This window comes from Borostomias antarcticus, assembly GCF_949987555.1.
Source record: "Borostomias antarcticus genome assembly, chromosome: 13".
NCBI lineage: Eukaryota > Metazoa > Chordata > Actinopteri > Stomiiformes > Stomiidae > Borostomias > Borostomias antarcticus.
Window position 1 is genome coordinate 7,422,101 of NC_140246.1, and position 14,529 is coordinate 7,436,629.

At 43.3% G+C, this 14,529-nt stretch overlaps 1 protein-coding gene across 1 annotated transcript in view; it reads left to right on the plus strand.

Annotated features, from left to right (window-relative positions):
• Nucleotides 1-8,607: 8,607 nt before the first annotated feature.
• acss3 (acyl-CoA synthetase short chain family member 3) overlaps nucleotides 8,608-14,529 on the plus strand; it is a gene marked incomplete at both ends in the record, with an annotated part of 33,472 nt that continues 27,550 nt past the window's right edge. The window contains 5 exons of the mRNA XM_084447727.1: nucleotides 8,608-8,613; nucleotides 10,424-10,584; nucleotides 12,230-12,374; nucleotides 12,521-12,709; nucleotides 13,536-13,670. Coding sequence (XP_084303853.1) covers nucleotides 8,608-8,613; nucleotides 10,424-10,584; nucleotides 12,230-12,374; nucleotides 12,521-12,709; nucleotides 13,536-13,670 — 636 coding nt within the window. The remainder of the gene's footprint in view (nucleotides 8,614-10,423; nucleotides 10,585-12,229; nucleotides 12,375-12,520; nucleotides 12,710-13,535; nucleotides 13,671-14,529) is intronic.

The window sequence follows — 14,529 nt, forward strand, 5'->3', positions numbered from 1 at the left end:
TCTGAGATCATGGCTATAAGTATAATCCATAAGGAATCATGATCAATTCACGTCGTGAATTGTAAAGGTAGCTTACTATCTAATGTGCAGTGAGTAGCCTATACAGTCAAACCAGAAAGTCTGCGCACCCATTTCACTTTCTCCACGTTTATAACGTATTACGTTACAATAGATTGACTTAATTTTTACCCCTCAAAATTCTACACAAAATAGCCCATAATGGCAAAGTGAAAACAGGTTTTCAGACATTTGTGCTAATTTATCAGAAGTTCAACAATCCAGGCGACACTTCACCAATCAGGCCTTTATGGTAGAGTAGCCAGATGGAAGCCACTCCGTAGTAAAAGGCACATGGCAGCCCGCTTGGAGTTTACCAAAAGGCACCTAGATGACTCTCAAACCAATCAAGATTCTCTGGTCTGATAAAACCAAAATTGAACTTTTTGGCCTGAATACCAAGCGTCATGTCTGGAGGAAACCAGGCACCGCTCGTCACCAGGCTAATACCATCCCGACAGTGAAGCTGGCGGTGGCAGCATCATGCTGTGGGGATGTTTGTCAGCAGATCCTTGAACCTGCTCCAGAGCGCTCAGACTGGGGTGAAGGTTTACCTTCCAACATGACAACAACCCGAAGCACACAGCCAAGAGAACAAAGGAATGGTTTTCCTTCCAACATGACAACAACCCGAAGCACACAGCCAAGAGAACAAAGGAATGGTTTTGGAAAAAGTATGTGAATGTCCTTAAGTGCCCAGCAAGCCAGACCTGAATCCAATTGAACATCTGTGGAAAGAGCTGGAAATGTCTGTGTACTGACACTCCCCATCCAACCTGACGGAGCTTGCAAGGATATGCCAAGAGGAATGGACAAAAATCTCCAGAAACAAGTGGGCCAAGCTCGTAGCTTCTTTCCCAAATGCCTTGAAGCTGTATCAGTGAAAACAAATTGCACTTCAGCTCACTTTTGGGTGTTATATCAAAGGGTATGCACACTTGTGTACATATTACTGTATATTTGACATTTTGAATATATTAGCACAAATGTCATTATGGGCTATTTTGTATGAGAAAAAATGAAGTCAATCTGTAAGAGCCACAATGTGTACATTTAAGAACACATTATAATTTGGGCAAGAGACACATTTGTTTGTTTTTGATTAGTGCTTAGTTATAGCCTATATTGATTAGTGCTTAGTTGAGCCTATATTGATTAGTGCTTAGTTATAGCCTATATTGATTAGTGCTTAATTGAGCCTATATTGATTAGTGCTTAGTTATAGTTATAGCTATATAGTTATTGATTAGTGCTTAGTTGAGCCTATATTTGTTAGCCAGAAGCTTCCCTTGTAGTTATACCTTTTAAGATAATTAGTATGACGTCACGCATAGCAGAGTTCAGTTGAGAGCTGTGTTAGGCATGGGAGCATGCATTTTTTCTACCGTGTGACTGTGTAATATCAAAACTTTTCAACTTAAGCTTTTGAAACGGATTACATCTCCTGTCATTCGCGTCAGAGTCAATATGCCTACAGCTCATTTATGGTACAGTATGCTTTGAACGTAATTGAAACGGATGGCATTACATAATCTATTGTAGAATAAGTCAGTAACGTAATAAAACGCGGAGAAGGTGAAAGGGGTGTGAAGACTTTCCGGCTTGACTAACTATTCCCCGATGCAGAGATAAGCAAACTTGTTGCTATGGTTCATTTATAGTTTGACTTTTTCTGTGAGCAATTAGTCATACTAAAGTCTAGGCAGGAGGGCTTAAAGGACAAGTTTGATATTTAGCATCACAAGCACTGTTATAAGGTTATTTACAGTCATATTCAACAGTCCATATAACAGTTTTGACAGACTTTGCATTCTTGAGATATTAGTGCTCATTGCACATGTCACAGCTAAGTAGCCTACACAATGGAGTCACAGCTAAATACACAATGGAGTCACAGCTAAGTACACAATGGGGCTCTATGGGTATATGCCCATAGAGATCAATTATATGGTTAGCTGTGACAATTAGCTGAGATATAAGCAATGAGCACTAATATTTCAGGAATGCACAGTATGTCAAACATTTTATGTGGACAGTTGTATTTAACTGTGTGCTTATGCTAAATACCAAACTACTCCTTTAAGATGGGAATCATTTCAATTTGTCCTGTGTTTGAATTTGTCCTGCCTTCTCAAAGAGAGCTCTCACCTACCAATATACTTATGGAAATCAATTAGCTCAACTACTGTACAGTGATCTCCACGCTGACGTTCGACATACAGCGCCTGTAGGCTACATGGTATGGATAAAAATGCACGATTCTGAATACAACAGCAGTCTTTTCTCTTTTTTTCCTTTCAAAATCATTCAGCAAACTCCTTCCCCTCCCGTGGCGCCCTGGATCTAAAACTGGATTCCGAACTGATTTTAGACCTGCGCTTTCTCATCAGCCGTGTGCAGAGCAGTAGGCCTATGTGCTGGTGAACTCCTTATCACATATCACGGCATACAGCTGCGGACTGGTGGTTGAGTGGTGAGATGGAGGCGGGAGCGATGGATCGAGGGAGGGCTTAGGGGCTGGCCGTCGAGAAGGAGGACACAGGGAGATTACGAGCCTGCATTCATGTGGGACGGAGCGCTGCTCTAACCTTTGGAAAAAATGACTGCGTTAAAGAGAGGAGGGGATTAGAACAGCGCTCTTAAGGCCCTTTAGACGGGAGAGAATTGATTTCTAAATGCAGGGGCTTTCTACTACTTCCAGAGGCGTAGAGATTAGCCTACGTTCACACTGTCCAAGAGGTAAAACATAGCCCATGAAAGAGTATTATCCACTTATAAAATGTGAAAGTTTTATGATGGGCCTATTGCCGTTAGGGTTGCATGGGGTGAACCATCACCCATTAATCACCACTGACTATGAAATAGAACGTGCCGGTTGCCAGGTTGGCGTCATCCCCCAAATGCCGACAGGAAGAATCACTCCCCTCGATGGATGAATGCCTCTCCTGTCAAGCCAAGGCATGGGTTGCATATCTTGTAACTATCAGAAGCCACGCCGAGTCATCAGTCTCTTTTGTATTCATGAGTATCTGGGATGTGTCGCACTCCGAGGCCCCAGACAAAAACAACAACAACAAAAAAACTTTGGCTTGTCAAACCACAAATCCTGGGAAGGATCTTCAATAGATTATTTTTATGAAGAATATTTTGGTTGTTAACTCCGCCCCAGGGGCAAAGCCCAGCAGGGTGGAAGGTAATGTTTTCGCCCCTGTCTGTCTGTGTGTGTGTGTCTGTAGGCGGACAGGATTAAACAAAAACTACCAGCCCGATATGCATGAAACTCGGTGGAGGGGTGCAGCATCGGCCAAGAAACTCACCATTAAATTTTGACCATGATTCATTCATAGGTGGCTCTACAGTACCCATATTACTGTAAAGTTTCCTCATAGGTTTCAGGTTCTTGGCGCCACTTGCAATACCGAGCTTGGCCACTACGCCAAAAACTGTCTGTTCCTGGCCATGGGGGTTTGCTTCATGCGCCACTGAGCAACTTTCATTGGATTGAATGGGCCGCCATCTTTGCATGCCTTATACACTTCTTATAATACATCCATGATCACTTATGCTCGCGTCAACAGGCTGGTGTTACTTTTTCAGCTCCATCCAGAAGGTAGAGCGCTAGAGCCCGCCTACCATAAATTTTCCATCCGGCTGACTCCGGCGGATGGAAGATGATGCTGCAGCAGTGTTATTATTTAAATCAGCAATATTTAAATTTCGCCTTGCGCCTGACGAGACTACTGGCTGCAGTGTAGAGAGCCACAAACTGCTAAAGCTATTGCTGATTATGGTGTTTTGTGCGCACAATACCACTTAGTGCGTTGTTATCAACTTGTTTGCTAACAAAGGCTAGAGCTACTAGTTAGCTGTTGATAACGAGATCAGCTGTTGTAACTGGAACACTCACCTCGGGAGTGACCATTGCCAGTTCCCACTCGCACCTCCCGAGAAAAATGGAATGCACCATAACATTATATTTCTCATTTGGGTGTATAGTTGAAGCGATGCATTCTGTTGGCTACCTCAATAGAGTCCGCTAAATTACCATGTTTAATGCTTTATGTATACTATCTGTTAGTGTGAAGATTTCTGTACAGCCAAGATCGAACCCAGCATGGGCAAGTGAGCGTAAAGGCAATACTGCCAAGCAACACAGTGACACCTGTTATATAGACTAGTGTCTCAACTTGCATTTAAACAATAATGTAAACTTCAAGCATTCAAAGTAAACTGCAGACACTTTCAGGTGGATGAAAATAAAGTGTCTGCACATTAAAATGATTGACTTCATAGAAAACTATGTCTCGCCTACAGACTATAGATTTAACATGTCACTGGCTGTATAACTCCCATCTCAAATGTACATCTTGTAAACTACTGTCTGCAGACTATGAACCAGCCCACTCCTCCCTCCACTACTGCTCTGCTTGGCTGTTAATGAATGTGAATGGGAAGTCTTCACAAAACCAGCAACGTTTTGGAAATTGGAGAGGAAAGAGGAAACTACAGGTGGTGCTACAGTAATCCAAAAAGCCAGTAGGAGAGCACAGCACATGAGAGGTGGAGGTTGGAGGAAAGGTAGAGGAATCAATCAATCAAAGCTTTATTTGTATAGCGCAGAGGCAACACAATGCGCTTTACAGAGAACAAGGGAGGTGGGCATACGTCCCACCCCTACATATTCCAGAGGGAAGGTAGAGGAGGGGGCAGGGGCGGAGGTCTGCACTCTCTGAGTTCAAGCCCCTCTAGTTTGCTCTGTTTCCTGTGTGTCTGCAGTGTCTGGACTGTTAATGTCCACCAGGCAGCTGTTGACAGCGTGACTTAATGGCAAATGTAAATTTAAGTAAATACGTGTAACAAGCCTGGCAGGTCCTGAGGGTAATAATAACTAATATTCCCTATAGAGAGGGACTAGAATGTAATGTCTTGTGGTTGGTAATATACTGTGGAGTGCAGATCCTAGTAAGACCATTGGGCGGTTGCTAGAATGGCAGCTAATGGGGAGCTTCATGAATTAATAAATGCATTTAACAAGCATTAAGAGGAATCCATTCCCCGCTTGTGTTGCTTTTAAAAAAAAAAGTGTATTTGATCTGATTTCTGCAGAAAATAAAGGTATCCAGTCCATGTTTTGTTGAATATTCATCAGATGGAACAGAAGGTATTATCGTGTTTCATGGTCTGATCTGATCAAACTGATAAGATACAACTGTATTGTGTCATGATCAGAAGTCACGTTTCTCACCCCTGCTGGTGGTGAAGTTGTGAATAAATTGTACAAAACAGGAACTTAAAATGCAAACAATGATGTGTTATGACTCACACTAATGGAACTGCATGTCTACCGCTGTGACTGCGCTTAACTCCCAGCAAGTCATGTAATTGTAATTGTAATTACACCTATTTTCTGTCATAGAACCATTACACTGGCATATTGTAATACTGGCACTGATATTAATTAAGTTGAACTATTCTATTGGCTTCAAACTGCTTCTAATGATTGGCCAGTGTGTTTCTGGCGTTCAGCTATTGAACCAGAAATACAACCTTCATCAAGTTTGAGTGGGAGAGAGGGGCGAACGGGGAAGCCACATGGCCTAAAGCTCACAGCAGCTTTGATTAATCTCCACTAACAGCACCATCATTGAGATCCCAGAGCACGTCCATGGCCAGGGCCAGACAGAATAAAAATGAAACACATCCTGCCAATACCATCTGTACTGTTATAGAAAGAGTTATTGCTTCATAGCCGGGCCCCGTGATTTACCAGGACAGCCACGGTGGGCAGATTAAAGCACATTGGGAGGTTCAATCCCTCGTCAGTCAAGGAAGAGTCGAGGAATTGACTGTAGTCAAGACGCTCCTGCACGTGGCAAAGGGCACTCTGTTATCTTAATGTCTATTAACATTACAGTATGTAAGTAATACTGCTGTATCATAAGTAGCTTATGAAAAACATGCCAATTCAATCTCCAATCAGATCCCACTGATATGGAGGGAGAGCAGGTGTATACACCCTGAACCATAAAGGTTTACAGTGGCGAACAGAGGATAGGAGAGTGAGGAAGTGTATCTGTCAATGGAGCGTTGATCAAGGCGGGTAGGGTATGGTAATTGAGCCTGCTTGAAAATAGCTGCTTGATATTTGCATCAGCTAGACCAGGGGTTCCCAACCTTCCTTCCCAGAGCCCCCCTAACTTACACTTGATGGAATTGGCGCCCCCCCAAAAAAACATTAAAACAAAAAAAATCTCAGTGAATGTCCAGTCTGTGTGTGTTCATATGTGCGCAAATTCCATCAGGTGTAAGTTAGGGTATAATGAAGCGCTTTGTCAGTGTAGCGGTAATACTAATGTTGACACGATTCAGTCTAAGATTAATTTGTTGAATTTAAATGGTATAGTGCCGTAAATACAAGGCTTTTTGACCCTTCATCAGATATGATCATGTATTTTGTTAAAATTGCAGTGTGACATGTCAATAACATGATTATTTGACAAATATTTGTCTAGATAATATTAAGGCCTCAAATTGTCTGGGGCCTGGCGCCCCCCCTGCGATTGTTGGCACTCCCCTAAGGGGGGCCCGGACCCCAGGTTGGGACCCTGAGCTAGACTATGGAAAGTCCCCAGCCTTTCTTAATGAAAGTGGTACTGGATTTTTTTTTAACACTTCAAACTTTCTTTCCAAAGTTACATTATTTCCAAAGTTAAAACTGTTTATCATTCTGGAATACAGAACACTCATAAAAGTCACTATAAAATAAAATGAAACAACCCAAGTCATTTCATTGCAAGTCATTCAATTTAGATATGAATTACTTTTCTTGAAGGGTGGCTGAGTAACAGAGTGACATATTTAGCATTGATCTCTGCAGAAAGCTTAATGTACTGCACTACTCAGAGGATTTATAAATCACATTAGACCTTAATGTCAGCCACAGTGATGAGTTACTCAATCACTGTTTCCCGGTACCTGTGTTACATCAGAAGGGTCCTTTTTCCTGGGAGTCTGCTGCATTGTGGGTAATTGCCAGTGATTGGCTGATGACAGTGATGAAGTGTGTTGGCGAGGGCAGCACCATGTAGGCTGACAGCAGTCAATGAAGAGTCACAGTTAAATTGTGTGATGAGGAACTACCTCAATCAGCATATTAGAAAGACCTCTCACATGGTTTACTTCACAGCTTATCTCTAGCAGCATGTGATACTGCCACTGCAGCGTTGAGCAAGCAAACACAATCAATAATGAAGTTCTCTGTTTATTGCGCTCAAGGACTCCTGAGTTGACAGAGCGCGGTGCACTTACACCCGCCCTCAGCTGTTTCAACAAAAACCCTCAAGCCGTTTCCAAGTTACCCTGCATGTAATTAACAAGTATGGCATTTCTGCTATTCCTAGATTGATAGATTGATTAGTGCAAGATCAATTGTGTCCTGATGAGCCTCAGAAACTGTACCGGAGACCAAGTGAGGTAATCACAAGGTCGCTGTGGCAAGGAGCCTACAGCCCGGCACAGTGGATCTAGCCAATTAAATTATAATGATATGTATCCTTAGCCCCACTTAAGGAAAATCATTCACAATGCAAGTAGCTGCATATTTTAAAGGATATTTATTCTGTAGAAAACTGCCATCGCAATTGAGGGGCATCGTTTTTAGGCTATTATATTATGAATAACAGTCTAGACTCCACATAAAATTGTTGTGCACAGTGCATTTGGAAATGTCACTTCCCTTACTGTTGGTCTAGTCTAGCATGGGGTAAAACTGAATTTTAGTTATTTGATTGTATTCCATGCAACGTCAATCCAATCTATCCATAACACAGTTAACTTAATTTCTACCTCTAAGCAGATAAAATGTCACTTACGGTATATTCTCTGTGATCTGAATAACTGCTTTCTCCATTGTTAGGCTTTAAAATGCAGGGGCGGAAAGTACTGGGGAGCTAGCCAGATGCACGGAGGATTGGGATGACTGGAAACCCTGATTAATGGCTCGTCCGAGGACGACCTAGAGAGAGTCTGTGATTGCATTCAGCAAATCACACAACTGTTTGAAATGGCCAATATAACAGAGATGGGTTGTGTTGCGTCTTTGGCTTCCTTGACAGGCTACTTTTAACTTGCACATAGGCCTGGTAATGTGCTTTGCCACAAAACTGGCTCCTTTGTTCAAGAGTTGACTCACAAATGTCTATTTAAAGTTCACTAGTGCAGTGCTCCTTCAAAACGTGCGTGTTCGGAACAGGCCAATTGCTTGGCTTCCGGTATTGTCACGTGCAGGTTTCTCGGTCCTGAGCAATACACCTGCCAAATTTTAACTTCATACAGTGTCCAGTTCTTGAGAAAATCGAAATACAGACAGACATAGACTCCTTCCATTATAGTATGATGTACAGTGTTATGTGCAGACCCTCCCTAGGCCCTCACTGCTCTAGAATGAGTTAAGAGTACCACAGCAGTGCTAGGCAGGCCATGATTAGTTATGCTTATTAGTTTAAATCCCATATTATTTATATAATTGTCTATTAGTGGGTTTAGTAAGGAATGCCGGTATCTCTGGGAGAGTATTAAAGGTTGGGTGCCTTTGGGAGTCTGTGAGTGTTCTCTGACTTGGCGCTTTACAGATAAAGGAAGCGCCAGATGATGCAATCAATGACAAGTGCTGTTCACCTGTTACCAATCGAGGCGGCTTCCCTCTAGAGAGACCAAGGACCTTTTGACCGCTCGCAGAGCTCTGGACTGAGTGTGGGCAGTGGACACCCCTTGCCCTGATTCCTTATTTGAACATAATATTAATAATATTATTTTGAGTTATTATTGTAACTGATTTTAAACCCTGCGAACAAGTGGCTGAGAAGGACGGGGTTGGTCGAGGCGACGCAGACCAGCCTGCGTGTGGAGCGGAGAAAGGCAGGTCTCTCTATGATACAGGCAGGTCTCTCTATGACACAGGCAGGCTACCCTCATTCTCAGCTTCGGTGTGTGTTTTCTCATATACTGTGACAGGGAGGATACTGGGGGTTAGGGTTAGCCTCTGAGCACCTCCCCTTCTAGTGACTGCCCCTGCACTCCCCCCAGAGACTTTTGCACACGTTGTTCACATTGTAACCAGGTTTTTTTTCTGCCTCCTTGTGTGTATGGTCTTGTGATTGTTGTCTTGTCTTCTATGCTGGTTTGTGTCCTCCCTCTTGAGCTCTTGACACCAGTTCCTCACTAGTCCCACTTCACTCCAGTCCCTCTCCACTCCTGTCTCTCTAGCTTAGCCCCCCGCTTGTTACCCCTCTAGTTCCCAGCCCCTAGTTCTATTCCCATTTTTGTTCTAGCCCAGTCCCATTCCAGTCCCAGCCTCGTTCCCTGTTTCCTCCCTTGTGTCCTAGTTCCCTCTGTCCTTGTGTTATTGTCTTGTTTGGAATTCCTCCTTATCCTTGTCTGGGTGATTATATGCACCTGTGTCTCGTTATGTCTTGCACACCTGTATGTTGTTCTCTGGTTGTTTTCCCAGAGAATATGTGCCCTCCTGTTTCCTTTGTTCTGTGTTGGTCCATTGTCAATGTTGGTGTGTTGCTCCCTGGTGTTATTCTGTTTTATTTTGGCCTTTTTGGAATTAAACCCTTTTTGAACTAGCGTTACCTGCCTGCCGTCTGCATTTTGGTTCCTACATTATCCACCCTCAAGCATTAATCGCAATGAAATATAGCCTAAATATAAAAACGAATGAGAAAAGCAAAACTATTATACCGTAACCTTTCTTTGCACTCAACACTGCACTTCCCTGGGCCCTGAGAAATACACCTGCAGAAAGTCAAGGTGTCATACAGTGACCGGTTCTCAAGATAATCTGATACAGACATACAGAGATTCCTGCCTTTTTTAGTAATATAGACTACAGTTTATTGTACGTTATTCGTTTTGAATTCACTCTACGGCAACTCCGCTTAAAATTTAAAGTGCATCACACTTCTCTGACTATAATCTTGAGAAACAGCTTGAAACAACGTGCCAATTCATATCCAGGTCATAGTTCGCATTCCATAGGAGCAATATTCTTCCTTGAAGTTGCCTGGCTCGGGGCTCAGCTCACAGGCTTGTTGTCCAGATCAAGTGTCCTCCACCAGCATCTGCAGATTGTTTTTGACTTTGACTTTTTCTGTACCTGCAACAGATGCATATTTTCATGCAAATGGGATTACAATTGACAATTAAAAATGGCATATTCACAAATGCCAGCGCATATAAGGTTATGGTTTGTAAAAGTTATCGCACTTCACGTAGCATTTTGAGCGTGTCGAGCGGAATACATTCCTGGACAGCCTCAAAACGGCATGAGCACAGAACTTTATCATATGTGTCACATTCGCAGCAATGTATCCGAAAATATACAACAAACACTGACTACTACGATGCCTTCAACACTGCAAGAGACAACCCAGAAAAGTTTTGGAGTGAAGAAGCAGAAAACGTCTCCTGGTTTGAGCCATGGAGCCAGACTTTGCAGATGGACGATGCAGTGTTCCCAAACTGGTATTACAGTGTATTATGTCGACAGTGAGCGCACATTTCCCGCGAGTTCTATTTTGTCTTGTGGAATTATTATTCAGTGAGGTTTATTTCCACAGCGGTATTTTTAGTGCATCAGTGGCGCATGGAAAATCAGTAGCCTAGGCCTAGATTGTTTTGTAGAGTTTACTCTCGCTGGAAGTTGAGTCGTGTGACGTGATCAAGTCGGTGGTGGTTGTGATCGATCCTATGATTCCCACCGTGACAACTGCGGCAGTGAAACAAGTCGTAGCCTACACTACCGCCGCTATACAAAGCTAGCCTTCCTTCCTACTACCTGTTGTATTGTATTTCTGTAAAGTAGCGACATCTCTGTATATAAGTAGTGGTGAATAGATCCCTTGATGTGTAAACAATCAAATTTGCATTAGCCTACCTATAGCCTAACCCGGGTTTGTATCCACTGACTGGGCCAACGCCCACCCACCCCCTTACCCCAACATCATACATATCAGTGGCGGCTGGTGACTCAAAAAAACTGAGGACAGGAGGAAGAGAGGCGGTTCGCCCATGGGCGCCGGGGGGCACTTTCCCTCAGTCAGTTATTATTTGAAATATCAGCTTTAAAGTGGATTTACTGTCAATTTTAGCATATGAAAAGCTGAATAACACTTTCTTTAACTACATGCAGCATTTATTTATCATATTCATATTCAACAAATATATGAATCCTGTTCAGGCAGGGCCGGAGTATACTGAAAATCTATAGGCTACTGTCTTCTCTTGCAGTAATTTTTCAGCGTTTTGGCCAATCACAAATGAGCTAGAAAAAAAGGCATTACATTGATTTAAGAGAAAAAAAACCCGGCCTAAGGGAGGCTAGCCTCCCTTCCATATATATCTATGGGTCCTCCAGCTGCATGTTATAGATGTCACTGTTGGAGCTTTAGAATTTCAATAATGGGTTTTTATCCATAGGGAAAACCTGCTTTATGAACAAAACTGAGATAATATTAATTATGAATAAATAAATTCATATATTTATATTTTAATCCCTCTCTTCTCTCCAAAAACTGAGGAGGACTGTCCTCCCCTGCCTCAATGGACGAGCCTCCACTGATACATTATGTGTATGATCTAGCACTGACTGCTGATGTCATTTATTCTATCGAAGCCTTATGCCTTTATTGGCGATGGCCTATGATTTTCATGACTGCAAACCAAGAATGTGATGATCTTTGTGTTGCAAGAAAGATGGGAATGAATGAAGGATGTGGGTAGGGGAGTGAGTGACTTTTGCATCATATTCATGCATCGGCGAACATTAACAGTCAGAGCTCAGACACACCATCTGTTCATGTCCGCACCTCTGTAACTAGATGCAGGGCTCTTAATGACTTGCAATTCCCACCTCATGAAAAGATGAGTTGTTCACAGATGTTGTCCTGGATAAGTACACGGGCTATAGGCTATATCTGGAGTAATCATTCAACTCTTGATTAAAAATTAACCCTTAATTAAAATTTTTAATTAATCTAACTTTCTAATTTTTTTTTGTAAACTGTGAACTTTAAATGAAATGTAATTGTACTGATTTTGGCCCTATCGTCAATGCACTCAGTGAACATGTCTAGACTAAGATATGAAATGTGTTTTATCTCCATATCAGGTATGTTGGAGGGAAGTTGAACATGTGCCACAATGCCGTGGATCGCCATGTGGAGAGCGGACGAGGGGATCAACCCGCCATCATTTATGACAGCCCTGTTACAGGAACCAAGCAGATCATCACCTTCAAGGAACTCCTGGAACAGGTAATAAATAACATTACTACTAGTGGTATGTCAGTAACAGACGTATAGTATTCAATACACTTGGCCAGTGACATCCAATCAGATTGGAATAAATTGTAATAAATTGTAAGTAATGGTCGGCTATAACCCGTATATTTGCTGGTCAGGTTTCCAGGCTGGCAGGGGTGCTGGTGAGACATGGGCTGAAGAGAGGAGACCTGGTGGTCATCTACATGCCCATGGTGCCCCAGGCCATGTTCACCATGCTGGCCTGCGCCAGGATCGGCGCCCCGCACAGCCTGATCTTCGGGGGCTTCGCCTCCAAGGAGCTCTCCGTCCGCATAGACCACGCCAAGGTACCGTACGAGACCCAAAAAACATCGCCCGCCTAGTCCGTGTGTGAGTGTGTGTATGTGTGTATGTGTGTGTGTGTGTGTGTGTGTGTTCTATTATGAGGATATACTGTTCAAGTGGACGGTGAACAAATTCGTGACTCGACGAGACACTGCAAACCTGTTTATTTAAAAGGTACTGATCACTTGAAGATTGAGGTATTTTTTTGTCACTGTCTGTTCAGCTTCCAGTGACTCATGGACAGTTAGCGCTTAGGCTCTTTCCTGCATTGTCAGAACTGCCTAATGCGATCTGTGCAATTCCCATTGTGCTCGATCATGTAGTACCTGATGAAGCAGATAATGACTCACGTTAAGAGTGCAGGCGCCAGGCGGCTGTGTTAAAACCTGATAATGATACCTCTGAAGTAAAGCGAGGTATTTATATGAGGAATTCAGTCAAAGCAGCAGGAATAGTAGCCATTGTTGATGCCCTGACTGAGGAGGTGATAGACCTGAATGTTTAGGCCCTTGGCATGTACAGGACAAAGATACTACAGAGAACAGGAACCACAGTGACTGAAGACCTGTATCTCAGTGTATTCCATAGAGAAGTTGAGCTGTTGAGAATAGGCCTACAGTAGAGAGAATACAGTAATATCCCGTTGAATGTCAAATGTTTTAACTTTGACGAACAGGCATGAGAAAGCCACCATGCTGACTATGAGTGGTAATATATTGGTATATTTAACAGCGTGAAAGCATTTTGAGTGTCCGTTCATTTATTCTAGTGTTCAGCACATCTCCTCCCTGTAAAACATACCCTGTTAACGCGGTGTGTGTCTCTCAGCCCAAGATGATAGTGACAGCCTCGTTTGGCATCGAGCCTGGGAGAAGAGTGGAGTACATTCCCCTGGTGGAGAGAGCTCTGGAGCTCAGCTCTCACAAGCCCTTCAAGGTCCTTATCTACAACAGACCCAACATGGTGAGGAGATCACACACACACACACACACACACACACACACACACACATTCACGTGAAACGCATGGACAGACAGACAGATAGACAGACTAGGGGGCTGCACATCAACGTGTACCAGGGGATAATGTGGAATCTGTGTGTCACGGGCGTCCCCTGACACACTGCCTGGAAACTAATGAATACACAGACCTGCACACACATACACACAAAGACACACGCACGCGTGCACACATACGCAAACACATGCACACACACACAAACCAGCGCATGCACACACACACAAATGCAAGCAGTGGCCTGACATGGATAGGCCCAATGGTGGGTTCAAGTGTTTACTTGAAAAACCATTGATGGTGACACTGGGCCTAAAGGTGTAATACATTGGTATATTTAAGGTGTAATACATTGGTATATTTACTCAAGGACAGAAATAACACTGTTCACCTTTATAGCCAGGTTGTGTCTTATCTCCTTCCCCAGTTATTTAAGGCTGTTACTCTGTGAATGGACCTTGACTCTGGCAGCGCTGTGTAAACAAGATGACGCTAGCAGGAAGTGTGTGTGAAGCTGATTCGACAGGCCTGCTCCTTCTAATGGCTGTCCAGACCAAAGGGAAGCCCACGTCAGTGATGCTTAGTGAATGAAAATGCAAAAGCGTGCGCACGTGTGTGTGTGTTTAGCTGAGACCTAGATACTGAATCACCCAGTGACAGGATGGGCCCTCGCCAGGCCGACCCAGGGACACTGGTGTGCTGCCAATGTCCAACCAGGCTGAAACGTGTGGAGGAAGACAGTCAATTTCCTCCCATTATATAGTAATGTGGTGTTGGCACTCCGGCAAGCTGAATTTAGTTTCTGCTC